The sequence below is a fragment of the Lytechinus pictus genome, chromosome 15, assembly GCF_037042905.1.
Source record: "Lytechinus pictus isolate F3 Inbred chromosome 15, Lp3.0, whole genome shotgun sequence".
In the NCBI taxonomy this organism is placed as follows: domain Eukaryota; kingdom Metazoa; phylum Echinodermata; class Echinoidea; order Temnopleuroida; family Toxopneustidae; genus Lytechinus; species Lytechinus pictus.
Genome location: NC_087259.1, coordinates 19,898,243 through 19,925,066, shown reverse-complemented (window position 1 = coordinate 19,925,066; position 26,824 = coordinate 19,898,243). Strand labels below are relative to the sequence as shown.

General features: G+C 36.4%; 1 protein-coding gene across 1 annotated transcript; it reads right to left on the bottom strand.

The window, feature by feature from the left end:
- Nucleotides 1–24,800: 24,800 nt before the first annotated feature.
- LOC129277409 (rhodopsin, GQ-coupled-like) lies at nt 24,801–25,925 on the bottom strand. The gene has a single exon (XM_054913594.2). The coding sequence runs from the start codon at nt 25,923–25,925 to the stop codon at nt 24,801–24,803; it is 1,125 nt and encodes a 374-aa protein (XP_054769569.2).
- Nucleotides 25,926–26,824: the final 899 nt, after the last annotated feature.

Sequence of the window (26,824 nt, the reverse complement as noted above, 5' to 3'; positions counted from 1 at the left end):
GGTGGCCCTACGTCTTGCTGGTAAGGGATATACTTTATTTAAGGAACAATTAAGATTAAAAAATGACATAATTGGATAATGATCAGTAATATCAGAAAGGACTATTAAGGATTCTGGGGGTGGTAATGAGTTACACAGAATATTGTCAAGGAGAGTGGCTGAGTGATTGCTAACACGCGTAGGTTTAGAAATTAATGGCAAGAACGAGGTTGAGTAAAGTGTTTCAAGAAAGTCATGTGAGAAATTGTTACTAGCATGTTTTAATAGATCGATATTAAAATTGCCCATTACAAATACATCTTTGTTAATAAAATTAACATTACTCAGAATAGGTGTTATAAATTGAAAGAAATCATTATTATTTCAGTTTGGGGGTCTATAAATAATTCCAACTATTATATTTTTGCTATGAGGAATAGAAATTTCAACAAATAATGACTCAATAAATTCATTCATAAAATTAAGTTCGTTTAGGGCAGTGAATTCAAAATTACTGGAAAGATAAAGTGCTACGCCCCCACCCGACTTTTTTGATCTGTTATTAACAATAAAATCATATTTATTTAATGCATAAGGTAAATTTGTGTCAGTTGTAAGCCAAGTTTCGGTCAAGCCAATAACTGAAAAAGAATGTTTATTATGGTTGTCTAAAAGAATCTGAAGGTCTTGAAAATGTTTACTTTTGCTTCTGATATTCATATGCAGTAAGGAATTTAATGAAATACAAACGAAATAGTGAGTGAGTGATGTCATCAGTTCCCTCAATTGCATATACCGATCGGGGCGTGCATAGCAGGCGCGTAGCCAGGGGGGGGGGCGGTGGGGGCGGTCGCCCCCCCCCCCCAAACGTCCCCAAAAAGAAAAAAAAAGAAGGGAAAAAAGAGAGGAGAAAAGGAAAAGGGAAGGGAGGAAAGGGAAGAAAGGTAGCTTTCTGTTTTTTTTTCTTTTTATTCTTTATTTTTTTTCTCAAAAGAGAAACTCCTTCACTCTTGCTCTAAATTTATATATGAATTTTGCTTCCGCGCTGCGCGCGGTTAAATGATAATATTGAAGTTCTCCATTGTTTCCCCCACCCTTTCTCTAACCCTGTTTTTTCACCTCAGCTATATGTGTTTCTTGCCAGTTAAAGTTCGAATGTATACATTAGGGCATGGAATTAGAGTAAGGTGAGGCCGAAGTATATGAAGTTATCTTTTTTTTAATTGATTGCGCAACTTCTGGACGGGTCGGCCCTGGGCGGGTAAAATCTTTATATCAATTTCTGCCGTAACCGCCATAAAGTCAACTTCTCCTGCTTTTCAGCTCATTACTAAACAACCATAATTTTGGGGCAAACAGGTTCCTAATCTAAAAAGAAGAAGGTATAAAATTCGTGTAGTATTATATAAAAAGTACAATATTTATTATCAAATTCTATTAAACTTTATGTCATTTCCTTGCACATTCATCTCCTGTCCTGTTTTGCGCACTCAGTTTGAAATTTTGAATGACACTTAGGGTTCTTTATAATTCAAAATGAATCACCTCAGGATAAGTCAAAGAAATTAGGCATCCTTTTTTATATATTTCAATGAATCACAGAAGTTTCAACTTTTTGCGCACTATTTTCATTGTAATGAAGTTCAATAATCTTAGAAAATCAATTGAATTAGACCCGATGGGGTATTAGAGATATCTGCATTTGATGAAACGTCCGCCCTTTGAAACTCCAGAGTTTCATTGCTCTGCGCGGGGAGGAATATCATCCTCCCGGCATATACACTTCTTCTCCTCTGTTTTGCGAGTTATGCGCTGTCGCTAAATTGTTTGTAATAAAATCTGATCTTTCCAAGGGAATTTTTCAATATATCTTTGAGAATATCCTTTTATCGGGAGCCTTTTCATGGCAGAAAAAATTTAAAAAACGCTTTAGCTTCCGCGCTTCGCGCGGGGTTATCATTATTTTAATTTCCTCCATTGTATTCCTTTTTATGCGTTCGCTCACAATCACTTTTGAAAACAAGGTTCATGAAAAAAAGATTCAAAATCACAATATTGTCAACTGAATTGGAGCTGATATAGGTACTAGAGACAAGAGAGACGGTCCCTTTTCATTTTAATTTATGAAACACCAAAAGCTTCGAGCTTCGCGCGGGAGGGGGAAACTCCCCCTCCCTGCACCCACCCCCTAGGGAGCGCGCTTCGCGCGCTCTGTAAGTGTTGGCACGCTTCGCGTGCGATTACCGCCCCCTCCAAAATGAAATCCTGGCTACGCGGTTGGTGCATAGTACTGTTTTGTGAAATCAATCGAAACTTAAAAATGTCATAACTGTTATTTTACATCCCATTTTGATGAAATTTTCAGTGTCATGTTTGTTGGATTTTTCTCTTTTTATTCAAATCAACTCTTTGGTGGGGTGGACTTGTCCTTTAATAAAATGACAGGCAAACTTTTTATCGATGTAATCAGACAGTTATGAGGTAATGGTAAATTGAAACAAACAAAATAATAATAAAAAACACAGAATAAAATTAAAAACGAGGTAGAACAATGTTTACAGGATACTTGCGAAAACTAAGACGGGAGGCAAAGAGGACGGTAGCATGAAATCAATTTGCGCATGATCAGTCCCGGTTGCTTTAGGATTGAGCATGCGCAGTATGTCTACTGTCCTCCACATCCTGCACGCACACACTAATATCATATACTTATGATAATACTTCATTTGTTATGATTCATATTGTCTTATATATATGATATGAAAGAAGGGAGTGAAACATCTCTCTGAACAGCTAATCAACTTCGAAAGAATGGATTTTTTCCATTAAAAAATATTTTTATCCTATGGGGAATATGCCCTACACTGGGAGTTTTAACTTGAAAGGCCCTCCATCACACTCAAGGCTAGTCATTGGTTATTATTTTCAAAACTTCGTGGGTTTTTTTTTTTGTCTTGGCAGTAATGAATACCTTTTCTTAACAGTGACACGAATCATACGTGCCTATCGAATGATGTTTGTCGATGGAATGAACTAAAACATGTAAAATATGCAATGAAATAAAATATATCATGACCCATGTTCTGATTCCTTTTCAATTTGGAATATCAGTAGTAAAATCAGGGCCCCGTTTTACAAAGGATTGCAATTGATCAGGGGCCCGTTGCAGAAAGAGTTGCAATCAATCGCAACTCTAAAATTCACGCGTAACTTGATTTTCAACCAATCAACAGCGCGCATTTGGGACTTGCGATTGATTTTTTTGACTTGCCTTCAAACGCAACTCTTTCTGCAACGGACCCCTGATCAACCTCAACAATGGAAATCCAGAAACATCAACATCTAAAATGCATGTTAATTCAACATATTATCTCCTAGATATGATGTATATTACATAAAATAATTGTTTTCTTGACAAATGTGTGTGTTCGCCTTTGTTTACAAAGGACATTTTGCAAATTTCATGGAGAAAAAATTATGACACTGATGGATTTCCATGGAGTTACGATTGATTAGATCAAACGTAACTCTTTGTATGACGAGGCCCAGTACTTTGTTTTAAATATCGAGTTCATATGCTTACTGCTTTTTCTTTGTTGTTGTTTGCTGCAACTCTAAACCCATTCTTCATTCAGTAAACATATGGAAAAAATTCTGAAGTCCAATTTATTTTGTGATATCAGTGATATAGGCCTAAATATGGAATCAGTATTTTGTTTTTAAGATCGAGTTCACCATACTGCTCTTTTTGTTGTTACTGCTACTGTGTCAAACCCATTCTTTATTCAGTGATCGTATGGCAATTACAAGACCCCCCCCCCCCCGCTCCCCCACACACCCTGCACCTCCCTTTTCTCGGTGACTACTTGCGAATGGAATCGTTTTTAAACTCGTTTGGTTCTCTCTTGAGATTGCAAATGAAACCTTCGCAGAAAACTGGTTTCTTTACCAAATCCATTGACCTACACTTGTGACAGGTCCAGATATCTAGAAGTAAAGAAAAAAAAACAGCTGAGAAATATAAATGATTGGAAGTGCAATATATCATCCAGACGAAAATTCATAATAATTTACCCAGGCACGGATCCAGACACCCCTCCCCCTCCTCTACACATAAAATAGGATACCCCTCCTCTTGCGCTTACGAAGTGAGGAAGGAAATATGTATATTTTTCCACTTATATCTATTGATTTACTTTTTTTATTTTGCTTAATAATAATAATAATATTTATAACGCGCTTTTCACAAATGGCCCAAAAAGCTCGCAATTTCAGTTTACCGAATTCATACAAAAACAAATACAGAATGACATAAAATGAAGGCAGTCGCCTAGAACAAAAAAGTTTTTAGGGACTTCTTCTGTTACTTCTAAATCATCTTAATTTTGTTGTTGTCATTTATTCATTATTATTTCTTCGATCTATTTGCATAAACTACATAATACGCACCAGGGCCCCGTTGCATAAAAGTTACTATTATGGTAACTTTGCCATCCAGTAGTAACTACCATGGTAACGCTGATCACCAACTAATCAAATCAAGGATTCTAAACAAGTCATCATTGGATCTGGATGGCAAAGTGATAATGGTGACTTTTATGCAACGGCGCCCTGTTTCTCACTTGGAATGTTAGCTCTCCTCTGATAAATCTTATAACTTCACATTTGCCATGTTCATAAATTTGCACAGTATGAGAAATGATCTTCCACTGTTTGCCCGATATTTTTTTATATTCGAAACTGATTTCGATATCAAGAAATCCTAATGAAAGTGAATGTTGATATACCCTTATTTTATTATTGTTGGTTGTTGGTACAGCCTTATTTTGCCATTTATTCAATTTGGCCAAGAGGTTACCGCTATATATCGAAATATCTGCATTATATATAATTTCTCGTTTCTTTCTCCGTTTCTCTTCCCGTTTTCTTCGTTCTTTGTATCTGTCAATCTCGTTACCCCCCCCCCTCATCTTCTCCATGATTTCCCTCTTTCCTGTTCTACCAACCGACCTACCAACTAACCACTGGCGTACAGTTGGGAAAGCTTGGGGCGCCATGTTCCCAGCCCCCCCCCCCCAAAAAAAAAAAAATACAACTTTGAGAAAATAGAAAATGAGAAAAAGTGAAAGAAAATACCCCTATCTATCTATTTATCTACCTATCTAACCCCCCCCCCCCTAAAAAAATATACAACTTTGAGAAAATAGAAAATGATAGAAAGTGAAAGAAAATACATCTATCTATATATCTATCTATCTATTTATCTATCTATCCATCCATCCATCCATCTGTCTGTCTGTCTGTCTGTCGGTCTGCCCGGCTGTCTGCATGCCTGTCTGTCTGTATGTCTGTCTGACTGTATGTATGTCTGTCTGCCTGTGTGTATATTCATCTCTCTCTCTAAATTGCATAATTATCACAAAGTATATAGTTCTCTCGATATACTTTTATCTGCTTCACCTCCCAAACGTCATATTCATTCATTTTCACAATCTTCCTCCCCCCCCCCCCCCCCTCTCCATCATCTTTCACTCAATCTATCAATACGAACATTGTTCCGCCCCAGGCCATCCTGATAATTCTAAACACTTCGTTTCCTCTTTTAAATTTGCTCATGTCAGTGTCGATATCATCGCACTGATGACGGATAGGAGGAGAGGTGACGTTCACATTTAAAAATTAATCTGATGATAAATTCGTGATAGGTCGCTTTTTTTTTACTCTTTGGATAACGGAGTTACCCAACTATTTTCTTCGTAAAGAACGCTGATTTTCATATAAATTATTGGATTCCTAATTTTCATTTTAGACATTTGAAAGGGCGGGCGGCGGAGGGGGGTGCTTGAAAATCAGGTAGTTTTGATTGGAACATATTCACTGATTCCGAAAATGCGAGTGAGTGAAGCGAGTGTTCCAACTTCCAATTAACCCGATTTTGTTAATATACATTTTTTTATTTATCTCGCTTGATGAAAAAAATATAATTAATTATCTATTCAAGGAAAATCAAGAAAAATATGATAAAGAAATATATAGTACATTCAACACTTTGCGGTGTCTCATTTTCTTATGGGGGTCAAAACGATGAATAAAACTGATAAAGAGGAAGCAATAATAACAATGCATTGTTTCCTTTTTCTAATAAACCCCCTTTTGTATAAAGCCAGTCGCACTAAATGATCGACTGTTCTATATCCTTCATTTATCTGAAAATATAAAGAGCAAGAAGGAGGATTTTATTTTGGATGTGAATTGGTATCGGTAGTTGGACGTGGAAACATGTGCAAAAGTGGGATCAATCACATCAATTTTCTACCTTTCCGCCTCTCCGAAATCAACATGAAATCATATTTTATGTAAACATCCAGATTGGGGTCACTCGCGTTCGAATATGGTACGTGATGTGCTGCGTCAGAGTTACAAGGACCCATCCCCCCCCCCCCCGAGGAAAAAAGAAGAAAACAATCATCATCATCTGATCACATTCGTCCATTTCCTTCTTCCTCTTTTCCTTATTTTCCTGCTTCCTTTTTTTCTTCCTCCTCTTCTTCCTCCTCCTCCTCCTCTTTCTTCTTCTTCTTCTTCTTCTTCCTCTTCTTTTTGTTCTCCTTCTTCTTCTTCGTCTTCTTCTTCTCCTTCTTCTTCTTCCTCCTCCCTTCCCCTTCTTCTTCCTCCCTTCCCTTCTTCTTCTTCTTCTTCGTCTTCACTTCCCCTTCTTCTTCTTCCTCCTCCCTTCTCTTCTTCATCTTCATCATCATCATCATCATCTTCCTCTTCTTCTTTTTCTTTCTACATATCTTCTGCGGGTAATTCATCTGCTCCCAGACAAATTTTAAAAAGGGTGATCCAGGAAAAGAAAAGAGGCGTTAAGCAATTTCAAGTCATTATACAAGAATATTCGACCTTTGGCAAAATAGAAGTCAACAAAATCTTTTCCACATGGCATTTCACACCTTTATAATCACTTCCATTTTCACAGAATTATTTAACCAAATATCCATGAAAAGGAACTAATTAAACCTTTCAAAGAACAGGAAATCTTGATCAACTCTTTCATGTATTTCTACCTGTAATTGTAACAGTTAATGAAAATGTTTACGTTGTGTCACTGATAATAAAAAATCTGAAAGGAAAGAAAGAAAAGCAGTATATGCCTGACCTCGTCTATCATATTAAATAATGAAAATGTGTCATGGAAAGGGTTGCGTTAATAACATTTTGTAATTTCAGGTATTATCCAATACCAATTATCATACTAGTACTGTACGACGAGATGACCATTTTTTAAATCATTCATATTTTTTCCCACGGAATGTTTGAGGTATCCATCTTGTAAATTCAACTGTGCGTATACATGAACATTTGTACAAAATTGTCGCATTCAATAGTTTTGTTTTAATTGTAAAAATAAAAAAAAATCACAATTTTATTAGTGTTGGATAGTGTTAAGTAAAACAATTCGCTCATTTAAAAAAAGCGGGAGAGATTTTCTTCACACTTTTTGTCCCCATGGTAGTTCATAATTGCTATCAATAAGTTAGAGTCCCTTTCATAATTTGTGCCATTTAGACCCAATTCCTTATTAAGAATAACTTTGAAGAGTTAATAATAATTAAGAGTTACTTTCAAGAAAAAAAATAATGGATGGGCTCAATAATATTATTTCTTGTAGAGTTCTATTTCGACTTAAGAACCCAATGTGTACACGAGTATTATATGTTTGATGGAGGGGGGTGTGGTGAAAGTGGAGTGCCTCGGTGTTTATATGTCCCTACCTATAGATGGTGTTATTGTTATTTGCAACAGTGCTGATTGATTGTGTTTTCGCTAAACACTCGTGATAAATTTGATTAGTTTTATTTCCCTTAATTGTTCCAAATACCTTTCCGATCTACGACCTTACGTCCTTTCAAATGAACTCATTGAAATTACTATTCTATCATCAGTTTGGATTTCAGACCTATACCATGGATTCCCAGGCGGTATTAAGAACATCAATTAATAAAACTAAATCTTTCAAGGTGTCGCCTCAAATTCATTTAAGGCAGCAGATGATTCCCCACTTAATTGCGATTTTCCCCATCTTATTCATTTGGCAGAAAATACATTAAGCATATCCTCTAGTTTTAAGAATCATTCAATATGCTGACTAATTCTCCATCGTTACTGAAAAGGGAGCGACCTAGATATTCACAGCAGGTGTAATTTATCAACAGTATTTCTGATTAATTTACATTTAATTTATATTTAAATTATTTAAAATAGCCCCCACCAACATGACCAATGACACTCATTTCTCCTGTGATCGCATTAATCAGATCGTCCATTGTTGATAACAGGTCTCTTCACGGCCTCGTCAATGAAAAAAGCCTTTTTATAATGTATTGTATCGTTATGCTGTCGACTAAAGCAATCATTGGTATTTGTTGCTTACAAGAAGAAACACATTGGGATTATTTTAAAAGCTGAGCTTTCAAAGTGTATCCTCTTTTCAAATAACTACACGCATTAAAATACTCTCTCTCCATGCATAACTAAATAACGAAATTATACATTCGAATCCGAAAGTTTTGTCTTCGTAAGAATCTTCACTCTCTTTTAAAAAAAATACAAAATAATCCTAAGATAATCTTGTACCGCTTCTTCATGTTCTTATAACCTTGCACTCGTAAACTCCAGTTAATCTTGCGTCGTTTTAAAACTGACGTTTGCTAATCCCCCCCCCCCTCTCTCTCTCTCTCTCTTCAGTCTTACCTATACTAACATTCTGTGCTCTCACCTTTTAATCCTCATAATCCAACGACGAGCATCATTTTTTTTGTTGACTAGTCTTTTGAGAATAAAATGGCGAAGCAGATTTTAAAGTGTGTTAAGTGCTATTAATGTAAGAATAAAGGTACATTTATATTGAAAAAAAAAACAATAGGGATCTGAATAGAAATAAGAATACCTTGAAGGCTGTTAGATCCTTGATCTTTTGAAATGTTAAAACGATCTTGCTCCTCTTCTTAAATATTGATTTTACAGGTTGGCCAAGATTTTCTGACAGAAGGCGGTCTGACTGGTCTCGCACTCTTCGAAGATACAAAAGTGTCTTTGGATGTATTATTATGAAATAATGCAGCTTTTAGCTTCGAGGGTGAACATATTACTAATGGCCGATTCCATACGTGTCGTACGGGACATTTCGACAACAATATCTAGTTTCTTAGCTGATTGCTTGAGCAATAACAATTTATTTGTTGTCAATAATAAAGTTATAGTGGGTAGTCATGTGAAAAACTGATTACCAACAAAAATGTTTCATTATGGGTGAATTGTTTCGCACGGGACTCAGAAACATTTTCACCTTTAATTCACCCATGGACAACATATTTTTGTTGGTTGTAATTTTTTTTTACTTGCCTACCCAGTAGTACTTTATTATTACCACAAAATACATTGAAGTTCTTAGTTTGTTTGGACAGTACACTGTTAACAAAAACCCTGATTTTACAGAAAAAAACAACAACAAGATTTTGCAGAAAGCTATAACAGAACCATTCTGTAAATTCATAAAACAGGAGTTTTTCTGCAATTTAACAGAACAGGTCTGTTTAAAAAGGGGAAAAGGGTGTTTTATTCAAGGAAATTTGTAAGGTTCCATACAACAAAATAATACCAATTTCCTGTAATTTTACATGATGTAATGTAAGATTACGTAATCTGGTAAGATTACAGGTGTTCTCGAGACTCTCCTGCAGGAACTTCTTTTATTTTAAGGATAAATTTTCTAATAGTGTAGGTTGACAAATGTTGTGAAAATTTCTGATTTTGGTGGCATGGAATCGCCCTAAATAAGGAAAATGATGTTGATGTGCTTCTAGCTGATATTGAACGTTTTTAACTCCGCGGCGACTGTTACGCTTCGCCACAGTCACCATGTTCACCTATACATCATGTAATGTAGTTCTTTCTGGAGTTATAGACTTAAGGGCGTTTAAAAGAAAAATAGTCATAACTGAATAAAGTTTGTTTGGGGTGGGGGCTGCTTAAATCAAACGGGATGAAAATATTTCCACGAAAATATGTGGATCGAAAATTATTTAGTTTAGCATTTAAACAAATAGCCCAACACCCCGGCCCCCTCACATTAGCACCTTGTAATTAATTAATCAAGTATTCATGCTTGTAGTATATTGTATATATGGTATAGATCGACATAAAGGCAATGGCCCCGGACGGTTGATGAACCCACGATTCACTGCTTAGTCTGAACGACCCCTGCTGTGAACATACAAAAGTATATATCCTATAATGCTCAGGGAGAGTTAGATCCTTCACACACACAAAAAAAACGGTTTGGTGGTTAGGATTATATTAAAGCAGGATTTTACATAAATACGCGAGGTCAACGATGGTGACAATTCCTTGCTTACATTTTTCAAGTATTTAAACTCTTTTCGTACTGTTTGGAGGAAAATGTGAGGATAAACATGATAAGGACAAATGTTGTTTTTTTTCCAAAGCATAAGCTGGTATAAGTATAGCTCCATGGTATAAGCGTCAAACGCTCGACCAGCGTTTGGATGTTTCAATAAAAACTTTAGAACGATACGGGAATTATGTTGAGGTTTTTTCATCATTATTTTAATAGTAAGCCCACTGCGGGACATGGGAGAAAAGTTATTAAGCTAAAAAAGCTGATTTTTCTGGGCGAAACAAAAGTGAGCCATTTGTGAGGAATTGTTTATTTTCCAGCGTTACGGAGTATGGCTGGTAAATCTTAATTGTTTATACGGCAACGTAGCTTCGTAATGACGTTGGATAATTTGAATATGACGTCTCTAGGGTAATTTGTGAAAAGATTAGATTCTTGAGTTGGGCGTAGAGAACGCCGAGAACCATTCTAGCCTTCCACAGCACGATCACCAGCACGTCTTTTCAAAGACAAATTAGTTACCCGAGTTAATAAATAATTGCCAAGAATCAATTATTTAACTTAAGCCAGTTGTAATAGCCTAGGGATTTTCAGAGTTTTGCGCTTATTAGCTTTTATCTCTGTTTTTTTTCATCCCGGGCTAATAGGATAGGGAAATATTACAGTTAAATTTCCAAGTTAGGATTAAGTAAGGTAAAAAACCTCTGAAGATGATGTATCTTAAAATACTGAGGAAAGCAAAGTTTTTCTCGATTGTGAATCATTTCATTCGTATGACAACTGTGCTGTCGAACATATTGATTATTTGATATTATTGAATAAAGACCTCACCGGCTCAATCGCGCTAGTAGCTTGGCAGGCTTATCCCAAAATAATGTTTTTTTTTCTTTCGTTGTGTATTTGACTGTTGCTATATGGTTGTAATGAGAGATATATAATACGTATGCTGTGAGCGTTGGAGGATGAACGTATACGGGTCTCAGTTGAGTCCAATCATGGACCTATTACGAATCGAGGGTCAGTTATAAATACGAAGGATCGGTATTTTAATTGGCAAAAGAAGAAGGAGAAGGAAAAATATAAGAAAAGGGAGAAAGAAGAAGAAGAAGAAAAAAAAAGAAGACGAAGAAGAAGACGAAGAAGAAGAAGGAGAAGAAGAAGAAGAAGAAAGAGAAGGAGAAGAAGAAGCAGAATAAGAAGGAGAAGAAGAAAAGGAAGAGGAAGAAGAAGAAGAAGAGAATGATAGGGGTATGCCACTCTAAATTACAGGGATTTAAAATTAGTCCACATGGACTGTAGTTAGGGACCAATCGAATTCCGGATTTAATTGAATCCTTCAGATTCCTTTTTTAAATCTCGAAAGATTTAAATTTAATTTAAATTTAAATCATTTGAGATTTAAATTTAAGTCTTTAGGATTAAAACAAAATCCAGAAATCGATTGGTCCCTAACTACAATCCATCTAGACTTATTTTAAATCCGTGTAATTTAGAGTATATGGAGAAGATGCATGGTTTAGAATATTAAAGTGAAGGAAAAATAAGAATGAATTAAAAAAAAGAGAGGGGCCAGAGAGATTTTTAAATTAGACATAATTTTCATAGGAATGGATTGACAGAAATAGGTATATAATGACGAGAGTATATTGGCATGTAGGTGGAAAGATTAAATGGATATGGCATTGACCATGTTGACTTGGTAGAAATATACTTGTCATGTTCATGCATCAGCGGTACATTTTCAAATGTGGAGAGAGTAAAAATTTGTGACGAAAGCTGAGAATATAACTGTAAGGTATGATTAACATATATACATTTATAAAGCGTAAAAGAAAACTCAAACCTGTATTAATGGGAAGATACCGTTTAAATCACAAAACATCTTGAGTACAATAACATGGTATTTATTTCTGGAAAGTCTAACTGGTGTAATTAGCAGACCTGACACCGTGCGCTAACCGCCATTACATTCGTAATTACCCCTGCGATTTACTTCCATGGCTTCGTTTCTGATCATTTACCTCCAAAACATTCTATCTCAAAAGAAGCAAATGATTTTGGCAGCAAGATAAAGTGGGATAAATGGCTATTGGATGTTTCTGTTTGTCAGTTATATGGATTCGTAAATGGAGGTAAATTAAGCGCATTGAAAATGTTAATATGACGCTCGATAGAAATATAACTTTTAATTTGATTAGGTATTCGTAAATGCAAGGTATTTTGTCAATTGAGGTATCTATATGTGTCTATTAGAGCTTTGATGGGGTTCAGAATGATCTGGTTTGATTGTATGACATGCGAACTATCTATTATTAGGCCCTGGCATGCATGCCTGAGAGTGTTGGTATTCCCTTACAAAGGGATGTTGCCAAAAAATATCTGCAATCAATTCCATTTTTTTAAACTATGATAAAGCAAATCAATTCATACTTGTTGATGCAAAAAGCAGACCCTCTATCGTTGGACCTAAAATTGACTTACGACCAATTCCAAGTTTCTTGCATTACCCCCATACAGTCTATACTAACAGGGTATATCATCTCTCACATCATGGCTAAACCAATTTGGTCTACTATCAATTTGGCCCAATTGCAATTGTCCTAACCAACACAATGGTCTAATATTCACTAAGTCTACTGTCAACATGGTCAAGTTCATTTGGTATTACCACTCCATCTACACAGTCTATTTACTTCTTCGTACTTTGTCATTTTGTGGTTCATGAAAAGATCATATATAATCAAGTGGTGTTACACCAAAAGAATATCAAATTAGTATAGTGAAGAGTATACCACTGTACAGAATATAGGAGAGATAAAATTGTACATTTATTTAGTATAGTGGTAGAGTATAGTCAGTCAAACAGCCAGAAAGGCTAGATTTGTGAAGATGTAGTCTGCTAGCACATGCAGGCTCATATTTGACTCTTTAACCAATAACTAGGTCTAGAATGAAGACTAGACTCCAAGGACTATGCCTGTGAGAGCCAGCCACGGTACATAGTGAATCTAGTCTCACTAATTCAGACTCTGCATTAATGTACTATGCGAATTGCGGAGACCAATGGTCTGTACCGGCAGTCTATCGTGAAGATGTACGATATTATGTTCTATATGCATGTATTCATATATAGACACCCCATTCTACATGTAAAATAATTCGAATTGCTATTTTGTTATACTCTCATACTCCGCAAGGGGTAAATCGAGGGCCAAGGAAGAGTTGCGATCAAACGCTTCTCAAAAAATCTTGCGCAACTTGATTTCCAAGCCAATGAAGCACCCGTATTCGGGACTTACGCTTGATATTTTGACCCCTTATGTTATCAATATTAGACAAACGTGTTCAATCGGCTTATGGCAACGAACTACTGTCCAGGGAAGTCGACAAAATACATGTAGACCAAGAGGCGACGCAACCATGTATAAAGTGACTCGATTTCTAAGAAAGAAAATGATAGGCTTCTGGTGAAATATGGACAAGAATCGTAGTTGTTTTAACGACATCGGAGTATATTAAGTCAAGTGACTCTGTTGACAGTTGAAGTGTTTAGCAAGTGGTTGTTTATTGGTTTCTTTTGTTTGCAGTTTACCTGTCTAGCATTCTACCATAATTGTAGGGATGCTTTATTATCTATTGATCATCTACTGTATATAATGCTAAATGGGCAATCGGTTGCCCATGAATGCACATACCAATCAAATGAAATTATTTACATCCATGATATAATCCTGCAATTATCCCAGAACGATTATTTTATAACGGAAAATCCGGCCTGTATTAGACAGTTTGTCGCTTCTTAATTACGCACGCAACCCATCATTGACATAACGAGGCCAGAGACGCAAATGTAACAAATATAAGAAAATTCTTACCTCTCCCCCAGAAAGTTTGAAAACTTCAATTTCTTTAAATGAAAATTTACCCCCCCAAAATCACAGAAAGTGTGCAAGAAATCCTTCGATTTCACTTTGGATAATGCAAACACACCCCCCTCAATTACAAGCCAAGTCACATTGCCCCCTCACTTTCGAATTTTTTCTAAAAATCTTACGAGTCCTGTCCCTACCCCCGGAAAAAATTCTGCATACGGCCATGGTTTGTGGTGAAATATACCATAAAAAATTCAATGCAAATAATTGCAAATAATGTTCAGTCATTGGTGATTTTTATTTCATTACGACGTTCTATATTTCACAAATTTGAAATAAATCCAGATCAAATGTGAAATGTGACCAGCAGAATATTAAATTCATTTTTAATCTTAAGGATTTAACTTTTCAATTTCTAAAGATTTAAATTCAAATCTTTAATAGCTTTGCATTTAAATCCACAAGGTTTGATTCGAAATCTTGAATTCGACTGGTCACTATCCACAGCCGAACTGAGTTTATTTTAAATCCTTGGAATTGACCTATCATCTATAAATAATAGACCCCCATCCCTTTCTCTCCGTCTCCCCCACCCCCCTCTCTCTCTCTCCCTTTCCACCCATCCCTCTCCTACTCTCTGACTCCAACTCTCTACCATTTGCTAACTCGCATGATCTTGATATACATGTACAATTTTACAACGTCTCTGATCTCCAAAATCTAATTTCTCAGATTAAAGTGTGTAACTGAGGCTGAACAGACGTGTATCAATAAAATGTGATTATTTACGCTTGGGAACGACCTTTAACGTCACCATCCGAGAGACGTGACCAGGGCTCGTAACACAAAGCTTACCAATGATCGTAAACATGGTAAAACACTTTTCTACGATTGATTCCATTTACTTTGTGTTACGGGACCCAGGGCTCGAAACTTGAATCTTGTCAATGATTGGATTATAGGCGCACGCCAGAACGCCGTGGAAATTGTTTCGCCTGTTTGTCGTGAGAGGGCGCCAGTACAAATTAATTTTGATAATGATTGAAGGCTGGTACTTCCGGCTCATAAAATTGTTGCGATGAATCAAAATCAAGTCTAGATGCGGTCCATGATTTAAAATGATGTAACAATAGAGATGAAAAAACGGCGACGGATGAGGTAAACAAAAAAAAATGGCTTCAGATGATTATTTTGTTTGTTGTATATTAGTTGGTGGTTTGATTTGAAATGTAATAATTATTCCAAACGAAAGCAGGCATTGTCAAATCGATCAGTTATGAAATATGATACAAGTACAACTATATAAGGTTGCAACCTTCCCCTTAAATGAGAATTTCCCCTTGATGAAAAGTTGGATTTAACGAAAGAGGAAAAGCGGAAAGAAAGTTTCGAGGTGGCCAGAAAAAAATTCTAAAAAGTTGCGAGCGAGAGAAGCGACCAAGCAAAAATGTATATTATAGTAATACAAAAATATATTTTTGTCATAGATTTTTACATAATATCCAGCAAGTATAAAACCCTTTCCTTTCTTTGTTCTTTCTTTTCTTCCCCCCCCCCTTAGTCGTGAAAATTGGGTGGTTCCATGGCCACAAGCCCCCCCCCCCCCCCCCCCCATCTTTACCCAGTACCAGCCAGTCGCAGTGCGCCTTGAAATAGGATGAGTTTGGTTATACACAACTGTATATATAATTCATATTGGGATGATATATGGCATTGCTTATTTCCAACCTATAATCTTGACAAGTTTGAAGTCGTGGGTGCGAATAGCATTATGGACAGGATTGGTATTTAGACAGTGAATACATAATATATAGCAAGTAAAGCTTGGGAGGTTTAATCGAGCATTTCCCATTGCTCTCAAAAGATCACCGTAATAATGCTATATTGGGTGTTCATTTTTTATAAACAATTTAAACATTGAGACTGTATCCGACCGAATGATTAATGATTCTATATACGCAGGATACATATACCCCGATTGGTTTTGATAAAAACAAGAAAATAACAAGAAATAAAAAGCTGGATACAATAGAAGAGAAAACAAAGCTACGCCTCCGTAAGCCGATAGTTAGTTTTATGGGTAGTCATCATGACGTCATTATGAAAATAAATGGTTTTGCGAGTGATCTTTCTTTTTATTATTAAGAAAGGAACTGATTACTTGTTGCACGGAGGAAGAGGAGGAGGGGGTGTGCCTGATATTTCCTTTAACATGTTTAACATCGACCGTGCCACGGTCGAGTGGTCTAATCTGCCAGACTGGACGCATGAAAGTCCGGGGTTCGATTCCCGAACACGGACCATCGGCGAAGGATCTATACCCAAAACTTTTTAACCATAGAATGATTAAATGGAAATACTAAAGGCATCACCACTTCCAACGTTAAAATGAAAAAAATAGATATTAAATGTAAACTTGCTAAATGTGATGTGTTCTTCAGTGAAGGCATAATGTGATATGATACAAATTTATTCAACTGAATTTTCAATCCATTAATCACTTGTTGAAATATTACAAATTCAAAACTCGGTGACATAACAAAAGTATTAAGGATGCGACATACAAAGAATTGATAAATCGGGGAGGGAAATCATTTCGATTTGTCTTTTGTTCTGAAAGAGTTATTTTCTAAAGGAGAAAGTTATGTTTATAAAACAAAAATTTCTTCAATTTGTCTGAAAAATGGCACCCATGGTTTTCATACTGGAATCATCAGTGTGATATTTAATTGTGATTTTATTCTGTCACTACAAACTTATCTATCATAAATAACTGAACAAGGAAAGTGAATTCAGGTTAGTGTCGCAGCGAGATTCAGTGGGTCAAAAAAGGGGGCGGGGGTTACGAGTATTGAATGAATTGATGGAGAGGTCTTGATCTGAACACCTTGAATGAATATGTACAAACGCTGTTTATAATTTTAAGCACGTCGTTTACCGGAAACTCTTGTCATTGTAACATTTATTGTTTATGTTTTTAAACAATTTGTTTATATATTTAATAAAGTTGTTAAACGTTTTAAACAAATAGTTAAAAAGGCTTAGTAATTTCTTTTAAAAATAAACAACTTGTTCTTAGAGTGACGGACTCAAACAACTAGCTTGACATTTTAAACAGCGTTTTTACAATGTATATTAGGTGTACAGTTACAACATAGTAGATTAAGGGTTTCCATGACACCGAGGTGGGATGTGGGGTGGCTAAATGCGCTTTATTTTGAATTAGTAATTTTTTTGCTCAGTGTGGGATCGGAACAAAATTAATTTGTGAAATATGGCAACAATATCCCATCTTTGCGGAAATTATCATGATTGGCACTCGTCCATATGACATTTACACTGCTAAAACGCCGGTGTTGATTTAAAACCAGCCTGGTATCGGTCCACATCGGAGAGGTGTTGAAACAACACCGGTTTGGCGTTAGGCTAACACCAATTAGTGTTAAACCAATGTCGGTTTGATTCTTAACTGGTGTTGTATCAACCCCTCTCTGCTGTGGAGTCTGTGGACCGAAATAGCTACCAGGCTGGTGTTAAATCAACACCGGCGTTTTCTGCAGTGTATGAATTATGAATGGTTAGCAAAAAAATTGACAGCAATGTCATAAGCATTTGCTATAATGCTATAGCCTATCCATGACAATTGCTCCGCCGACAATTGCTACACAAAATGCGACAACTGCTCCACCGATAATTGCTCCGACGACATTTGCTCCGCCGCAAAATAAGAGTTGTCCTACGAAACCCACCTTTTTTATCATCATAGTCAACTTCAAAATCGCCATACAACAGAGATTTTGCAAACTGTTATATATATCTTAGCCGATTGAACTTTATATACAAAACTTGATTCCAAATCCCCCGTATTAAATTTGATATTTTCGCAGGTTTCCATTTAATTCCAAGCATTATCCTCAATTCATCTAGAGAAAAATCTCGACATGCAATCATTTAAGGCCTGGTGCAACAATAATAAATGTGATTTTGTTTTCAGTTTATTCTAACTTTTAGAATAATATATGAGGAGCTTCATTCCAAAAGGGGCTAAATCCACTTTTGACCAAATTTTTTTTTAAGATAAGCTAAATATATGTATCTTAGACCTGGGAATCAAATGCACCATATCGCATTTTTTAATCCGGGAAGGTTGGTAAAAATTGATTGCAAAATTGACTTCTATTCCTAAAGAAGCTAAATCCGCTACCGGGTCATTCAAAATTGGTTAATTTTACTACTTTTAGGTACGTGTTGTGGATACAAGTTCACAACATCTGTGCAAATTTTGATGAAAATAAAAGAATCTTAATATTTTTATGAATATTTCTTTTATTTAGCTAATTTGGGAATAAAACATACACTGTTAGAAAATTTCTACTTAAAAAAAAAATCCTGCAGCATAGTCTCGAAAACACTTGTAATCTTACTGCACTTTCATGACCATGACTGTGTAATCTTACATGCATTTGCGTAAAATTACAGAAAATTAGAATTTGGTGTATGTAACCTTACAAATTTATTGTAATAAAACTGTTTTCCTTTTTTTTTAAATACAGACCTGGGGCCCGTAACACAAAACTTAGCAATGATCGTAGAACATTTTTCTACGATTGATTCCATTGACTACAATGTACAATCAATCTTAAAATTCAAGCGTACGATCAATCGCTAACATTTGTGTTATACGGGACCCAGGGCTCCGTAGCACAAAGATTAGCGATCAATTGCTAAATGAGCTGACCAATCAAAATCAAGTTTACACGCAAAGTTGGCGCAAAATACTGACCACTAGGAACCAATCAGAAGTGTTTTTTTTTCATATTTGCAATTCATCGCAAACCTTTGTGTTATGGAGCCCTGGTCTGTAAAATTGTAGACAAATTGTAGAAAAATTTTCCTCTTATAACAATTTACAGGATGATTTGGTTATTCTTTCTGCAAAATCTGTTGTTGTTCATTTGGTTTTTTTTTTGTCTCGCCCACCAGAGGTGAAGGCGAGACTAAGGGATCGAAATATCGTGCGTCCGTCACAAACATTATGACACATAACTTTGCAACAATAAGTTTTTTTTCAACCAAACTTGGATGGTAGATGTACTTAGGATACCTGCCTGTTATGCTGCAGTCGGAGGTCACATGGTAAGGTCAAAGGTCATTTTCAGGATAACGTTAAAGTTTACGTGCAAGACTCTCTAAATGACACATAACTCCACAACCATAAGTCACTTTAAAGCCAAACTTGTATTGTAGATGACCTTAGGAGACCTGCATGTTATGCTGCAGTCGGATGTCACATGGTCAGGTCAAAGGTCATTTTCAGGTCAACGTTAAAGTTTACATGCAAGACTCTCTTATGACACAAAGCTCTGCAACCATAAGTCACTTTTCAACCAAACTTAGATGGTAGACGTACTTCGGGGACCTGCATGTTAATTATGTTGCAGTCGGAGGTCATATATGGTAAGGTCAAAGGTCATATTGAGGTCACGTGCAAGTCTCTCTTATGACAAATGTTATTTCATCCCAGTTATTTCACAATGAAATTTTGATACAATTATGTTACGTGCCGTTGCAAATCGCAAAATTTCGTTATTTAAGACACAACATCGCTTATGCCTTGTTCTTCTGTAAAATCTTCTGTTTTTTCTAACAGTGTAGAAATTCACTGTCCTTAGAAAAGATGATTTTTTTCATTTTTTGATTTTTCAATGGATAAACATCAGAGATGATGTAAAATGTACTCTGCTAGCAATATGTATGTATTTCGTGTACAATTTCCAACATTATAAATGTTTAAATTTGAAAAAAATGGTCATTCACCTAAGTAAGGTTTTATTATTAAAGATTTAGCTAAATTCATGCACAATAAAATGTTTAAAAATCTTTAAAATTTTTTATTGAATGCTCGATTTAAAAAAACGCGATTTAATTGATGATAGCACTATTGTATATACACTGTAAACAAAATTCTGAATCAGTAGTTAACACTCAATGTATATATAAGTAGAATTTATAATTTGTAATTATTTTTCGTTTTTTTTTTAGTAGTTTTAACTTGTCTTTTAATTTACTTGATTTATTTGGTTTCAATATACATTTAAGAAAATTCACGTATTGCTAGCTTGCTTCGATTGAGTAAATCAAACTCTATTAGGCAAAAATGATCATTACTTATAAAATCATGTTGAATGTACTTATATTTTTCAATTAAATCCTTATTCAAATAATGCATGGATATTCATTAGAGCAAGTAAATGTTTTTTTATTTTTATTTTTTAACTGTCATATCAATTTGTGTTTGAAATTGTTTTGGATAAGGGTGTGCTAACTATTTTTCTTTTGTTGAATCAAAGAAAGAGCAATATTAAATAGCCATTCAGCAGAAAGTTTCAGATTTCTTTTTAGGTTTTCGGAAAATGCTTATATTATTCTCACTGTTTTATTTATAAGAATGAAACGATCGCGTATAAATATCAATGTCAGTACAGGTAAGTGACGATGTGCAAAGTCTAATATTTGGAGAAAAGATGTCTAATATGAAAATGATGCCACTAAAAGTGGGAAAATGGAAAAGCGGACTTTCGAATCACGAAAGTCCACTCCCCATTTGATTTTTTTCAAATAGTTTAGTGATTGTTTTACTTAATTGAATTAAGTTATTGTAACTTAATTTTCTTGAGTAAAATGTATGCAAAGAAAATGAGTAAATTATATTTAAAACTGCCAAACTCATCAATGCTTGAAAAATTAAGGCAATTTTTTGCCACAATTTTATTGAGTAATTTCAACTATTTTTTTGTTTACAGTGTACCAGTGGCGGAACCAGGGGGCACATCCGGCTCGTGCCCCCCTTTTGAGAGCCATAATCAAAATTCGTAATGTATATATGCCGTTTTTACCCAAGTGTGCCCCCGCCTTTTTTTAAGTGAGAAGTGAAGACCCTTTTTTTTGCTTGCCAAATTTTCATCGGGAAAATGTGCCCCTTTTTGGAAAATCCTGGATCCGCCCCTGATATATATCAAAATTAAACAGAAGTGGAAAAGGGAAAGTGGTGAATTAAAAATCCTTAAACAGGAAAACTCCAAAGTGGAATAAGCTCCTTTTGGAATAAAACTCTTCATATCTTTATACAGTAAAACGTTGTTTGATTTCTTTTTATATACATAGAACATTGTGTAATATATTGATACAAAACTGTTTAATATATTTAGTACATTTTAAAGAAGCGTTTAAAATCTTAAATAACGAAGTTGTAACTTATTCAATCTTAATAAATCAATAAATAAATGCACTCTAAAACACTGAGGAAACTTTTACTCAATATTGGGTAGAAAGGGAACATGCTGTTTGCTGTTTTTTTAAACCCCATATTGGGCTATTTCAACGCAACATTGCGTAAAATTTACAAAATATTTGGTATTTCTTTACCCAACCAACATGCATGTTCCCATTTTACCCAATATTGGGTAAACCCTTTTTGAGGTGTAAATCAAGCATGGTTGTTTAACATGTAAAATACATATAAACAGGGGTGTATTATTTTTTAAACAACATCTGCGTTTGTTTTTAAAATTGCATTGAATCTATACAAAATTCTATACTTTTCATTGTTTAGATTGAAAAAGAAAAGAATTTGTCTAGTTGGGTTAAAAATAATCAATGGGTTATTGCATTCGAAATCGTTTAGTGCTATTAGTATTTTGTAAATCTACTGATTTGATTTTAACAAATTGTATGAAAAAATCCAGGCCTTGTCTGTGAAGCATTTGTCACATTTCAAGGAGCAAATATCCTCAGAGCAAATAGTCGCATTTTAAGGAGCAAATGTCGGCGGAGCAATCGTCGCATTTTGCGGAACAAATGTCCGTGAAGCAACTGTCGGCGGAGCAATTGTCGCATTTTGCGGAGCAAATGTCGGTGGAGCAATAGTCGCATTTTGCGGAGCAAATTTCGGCGGAGCAATATTGTCACATTTTGCGGAACAAAATGTTCTTGGAGTAAATGTCGGCGGAGCAATTGTCAGCGGAGCAAATACCGGCGGAGCAATTGTAGTACAATCGGAGCAGTTGTCGGCGGAGTATATATCGACGGAGCAATGGTCGTAAAATTGTCGGCGGAGCAAATATCGGCGGAGCGATTGTCGGCTGAGCAGTTATCTGCGAAGCAAATATCGGCGGAGCAATTGTTGGCGGAGCAAATATTGGGGAGCATTTTCCATTTGTCCGGAGCAATAATCGGCGGAGCAGTTGTCGCATTTTGCGTAGCAATTGTCGGTGGAGCTATTGTCGGCAGAGCAACTGTCGGGTCACCATATAGGAGGTTGAGGTCCGGGTCTCGCATTCCAGATGTAAACTGCCACCCTGAATCGGAAATCGCACGGCCGGCAGCCGAGCGCAAATTTTCTCGCCAGGCAAAAGGGCGCACACACTAAATCCCATCTATAACCTTAATAAAAATCTGAGCCTGCCCCCCCCCCTCACTCCCCCGCCATTCATGACACCTTGGATCCACGTTAATGACATGAAAAATGTGCTGTACATAAGTAGGCCTACATAAAGTGATGCATATTATTATTATACAACTTACTCAGTACTGGGAGGACTCAAATGATGAATGTAAATACTATAACACATAAACTTACACGAATATAATACCACGACAACAAGATGAATAATTTTCCGTAGGGGTAGGAGTCAGTTCAACTGTAGAAGCAATTTAGATTTTAAGGGTTATGTGTTATAAGGTTATTATTAAATCTAAAAACAATGTTTTTTTGTTAGTTTTTCATTGCGTAAAAAGAGTATTATTACAAGGCCATATCACAGGATTTTTTTACTCATATATTTACATGCTCCATATTTTACATGCTCCATATTTCAAATATGGAGCATGTAAATTTACGAGTTAAATTATTACTTGCACAAAAACGAATAGTCAACTTCACTTGAGATTTTTCTTCTTGCATCTCGAACACATATTAAAAAGAAAATTATATGACATTTTAGTAAGACAGTATCTCATGTCATTGCGTCTGACTCCCATGACTGCCGAGTTACGAACAAATGATCTCAAAAATTGCAAGAAAAATATACATCTTAAGATTGATCTGCCGTATTTATGAATAATGGTATGAAACGCCGGGGGGGGGGGGGGGGGGTGAAAGTTAATATGGTTTAGTGGAGACCAATGTGCACTGTACATGACTAACTTTCAGGTGCGGATCCGAAGGGGGGGGGGGGTCAAATGCCCGATCATCAAAAGTAAAATTTCCACTTTTTCGAGCATTAACTTTTCAAGTGAAAACATTTCCCCACTTTTATATTGTTCTCAGTGGCTTGTCACTCTTTTTTTTTTTTTTTTTTTTGGGGGGGGGGGTTAAAAAATCCAATTTCTGGGGAGTGAGACCCATCCTCTTGATGTTTGTCATAGCTTCTGCTTAAAAAAAATCTGAGCCTGCCCCCCCCCCCCTCACTCCCCCGCCATTCATGACACCTTGGATCCACGTTAATGACATGAAAAATGTGCTGTACATAAGTAGGCCTACATAAAGTGATGCATATTATTTTTCTACAACTTACTCAGTACTGACAGGACTCCAATGATGAATGTAAATACTATCACACATAAACTTACACGAATATAATACCACGACAACAAGATGAATAATTTGTCGTGGGGGGGGGGGGTTCAGTTTAACTGTAGAAGCAATTTAGATTTTAAGGGTTATTTGTTATAAGGTAATGATTAAATCTAAAAACAATGGGGGTGTTTAGTTTTTCAATGCGTAAGAAGAGTAAAATTACAAAGCCATATCACAGGATTTTTCTCATCGTACTTTTTAAGTTTGTATGTACATAATAAGAGCAACATATCGCCGAATAACGCATAAGCTGAATATCTCAACCCCCCCCCCCCCTCACACACCATGTGTTCTCACACTACCTCGAAAAAGACCTTAAAGGGAAAGTCCAACCAAACAACAAGTTGATTTCAATAAAAAGATGCAAATTCAACTAACATAAAGATTATAAACAAAACTTACGATGTGTTATTAATTTTACAATTTTACAGTCATAATGCACACCGTTATTTGTATGTAATCCGAGGGTTGATGGCATCACAACTATTATTTCCTTCTATGAATTATCACATAATTCATTATTTTTTGTCGATTTTTAGTTAAAACAAAAGCTCTAGGGTCACAAAAAGAAGTGCACTGACAATGAACTAACTTCGCACATTCACGGAGTACTTCAACTTTGTTTTTATTATAGCAGGAAAAAATTACTATATTTTATATATTTTTTTAATACAAAAATGAAAGTGACATCATTGATTCCTTCAGTCGCATGTGGATAATACTGTAAAACGTATTTGCAGATAATCAAAAAATAATATCTTAACATTTTAATTTTATATCCGATCTTGATGGAATTTTTTATGTTTTAATTTTGCTTGTTTGAATTTGCTACGTTTTATTGAAATCGATTTATTGTCGGGATGGACTTGTACTCCGACCCGTATCAATGTTATCATGCTTCAGGACCTGATAGGCTGGAGACCCGACATAGCAACAGCCTCTTGAAGACGCCTTGAAAGATGGGATGCTTGAGGGCGTATATGATAGGATTCAGTGCATTGTTAGCAAGACCTATCATCATGGCGTACAGAGTGGGGGCACCAGCACCAGGGATAACGAGGCTGATTCCCGTTGGTAGGTAACAAATGGCAAAGACACATACAACTGCGAATAAGTTCTTGGTGATTGCCACTTCCCGTTTGTGGATGACCTCCCTGGCGTTTGGCCGTTGGCCCGCTGACGGTCCTGCTGGAGGTCTCCCTTCTGATGAAGCGACGGTGTTGCTGACGCTGCTGACCGCGATGTTTCTGGAGTTGTAGGGCGCGTTATTGCCACTTGATGAGGACAGTCTGGCCCTGAGATCCCGGTTATGACGGAGCACAAACGCCAGTATTAAGGCGTAGAAGACTCCGATGGCCAGAAGTGCCACGATGAGGATCACACCTTGAAGCAGGATGTAGTACACACGAAGGGGGTTGTCATCCCTTATCGAGCAAAGGGAATAGAATCTAGAATGACCGAACTCGACGATCCCGAAAAGGGACGGTACGAGCGTGATCAGGAGGGACTCAACCCAGATAGCAACCGCCACCACGATGTTCTTCCTTGGTGTCAGAATCCCTTGATGAACACGAACGGATTTCGTGATGACGTACCAGCGAATGAATGCGATGGCGACCAGCGTCGAGATGCTACAAAGGATACAGGTATAGATAGTCCCTCCGACGAAGGCGCAGACGAAGTTGGGAATCGGAGAAGTCCCTTGTTTGCATAGGAGCATGATACACTCAACTGACAGACAGAGACACGTCAAGAAGTCGGCGATTGCGAGATTGACCACAAGGATATTCGTGGTCGTTTGCAACTTCTTGTCAACGACCACGGAAACGACGACTAATGCATTCCCGAAGAGACCGATCGCGGCCACGATGCACCAAATGACGGCGACTATTGTTCGATGTTGTGAAATAATGTCGACATCAACGTCAACAGTATGTTCTCGCGACGACATCATCGATGAGGGTAGCATAGGCAGTGAGCTACTTTCAGCTAACTCCGTTTCGGTTTCTGTAATCATGGTAATAGTCCCATTTATCAGTAGCGTGTCAAAAATTGCCATTTTGTTTAATTGACGAATAGCGAATACGAAAATCCTTAGGTTGAAATTATGACTTTGAATACATCAACGACACTTTCGACTTCTTATGCAAGAAAAAATAGCTACTGTAATTATTGATGGCAGAGAATGGAGAATCTGGCGTGTGGTGGATTTCTATAACATAATCTTTCCGAGCACTTTGTTAAAAATTACTTCTGACTTCGCTTATCAGACGCTTATCGAGAACGAGGTTGTGCTGAATACGGGATGCTATTCTTCTATATAGTAGCTTTTAGTGATGATTTACAGATGTGTTCATCCTTTTATACATAGATTCCATGTCTCGCATTATTCTCGTCGATATTGGGTGATCCACACACAAATGAAATTCAATTGCAAGAATCTGTGGACAAATCAAAACCCTTTGAAATCAGTCTTATTTCATTTGCAATTAATTTTAACTGGCAATGAATCACTCCCCACAAGAAGAGTGAGTGAGAGTGAGTATATATCACATTTAGACTGAGGGTATGGAGTGCGTCAACAAACGAGCGCACCAATGCTTGGTTACTCTTCGTAATTCCAAAGTTTGTTATTCCGAAGGTTCGTAATTCCGAAACACCTAAATTGCCTATACCCCGATGTTCGTTAATCCGAAAACGAAAAAGGGTTCGTCAATCCTAACATTTGTGGCGTTATTCCGAAGGTTTGTTAATCCGAAAACGAAATAAGGTTAGTTATTTCGAAGGTTCGTTAATCCGAAAAAGAAATAAGGTTCGTTATTCCGAAAGTTCGTTAATCCGAAAAATGAAATAATAATACCGGGGAAACCTGAAGGGCAAGCGTGGTGGAGGGGGGGGGGGGGGTAGAAACACCAT

Bases quoted from the DNA above. Each gene is read 5' to 3' on its own strand.
- LOC129277409 (XM_054913594.2), bottom strand. From the start codon at position 25,925: ATGATTACAGAAACCGAAACGGAGTTAGCTGAAAGTAGCTCACTGCCT.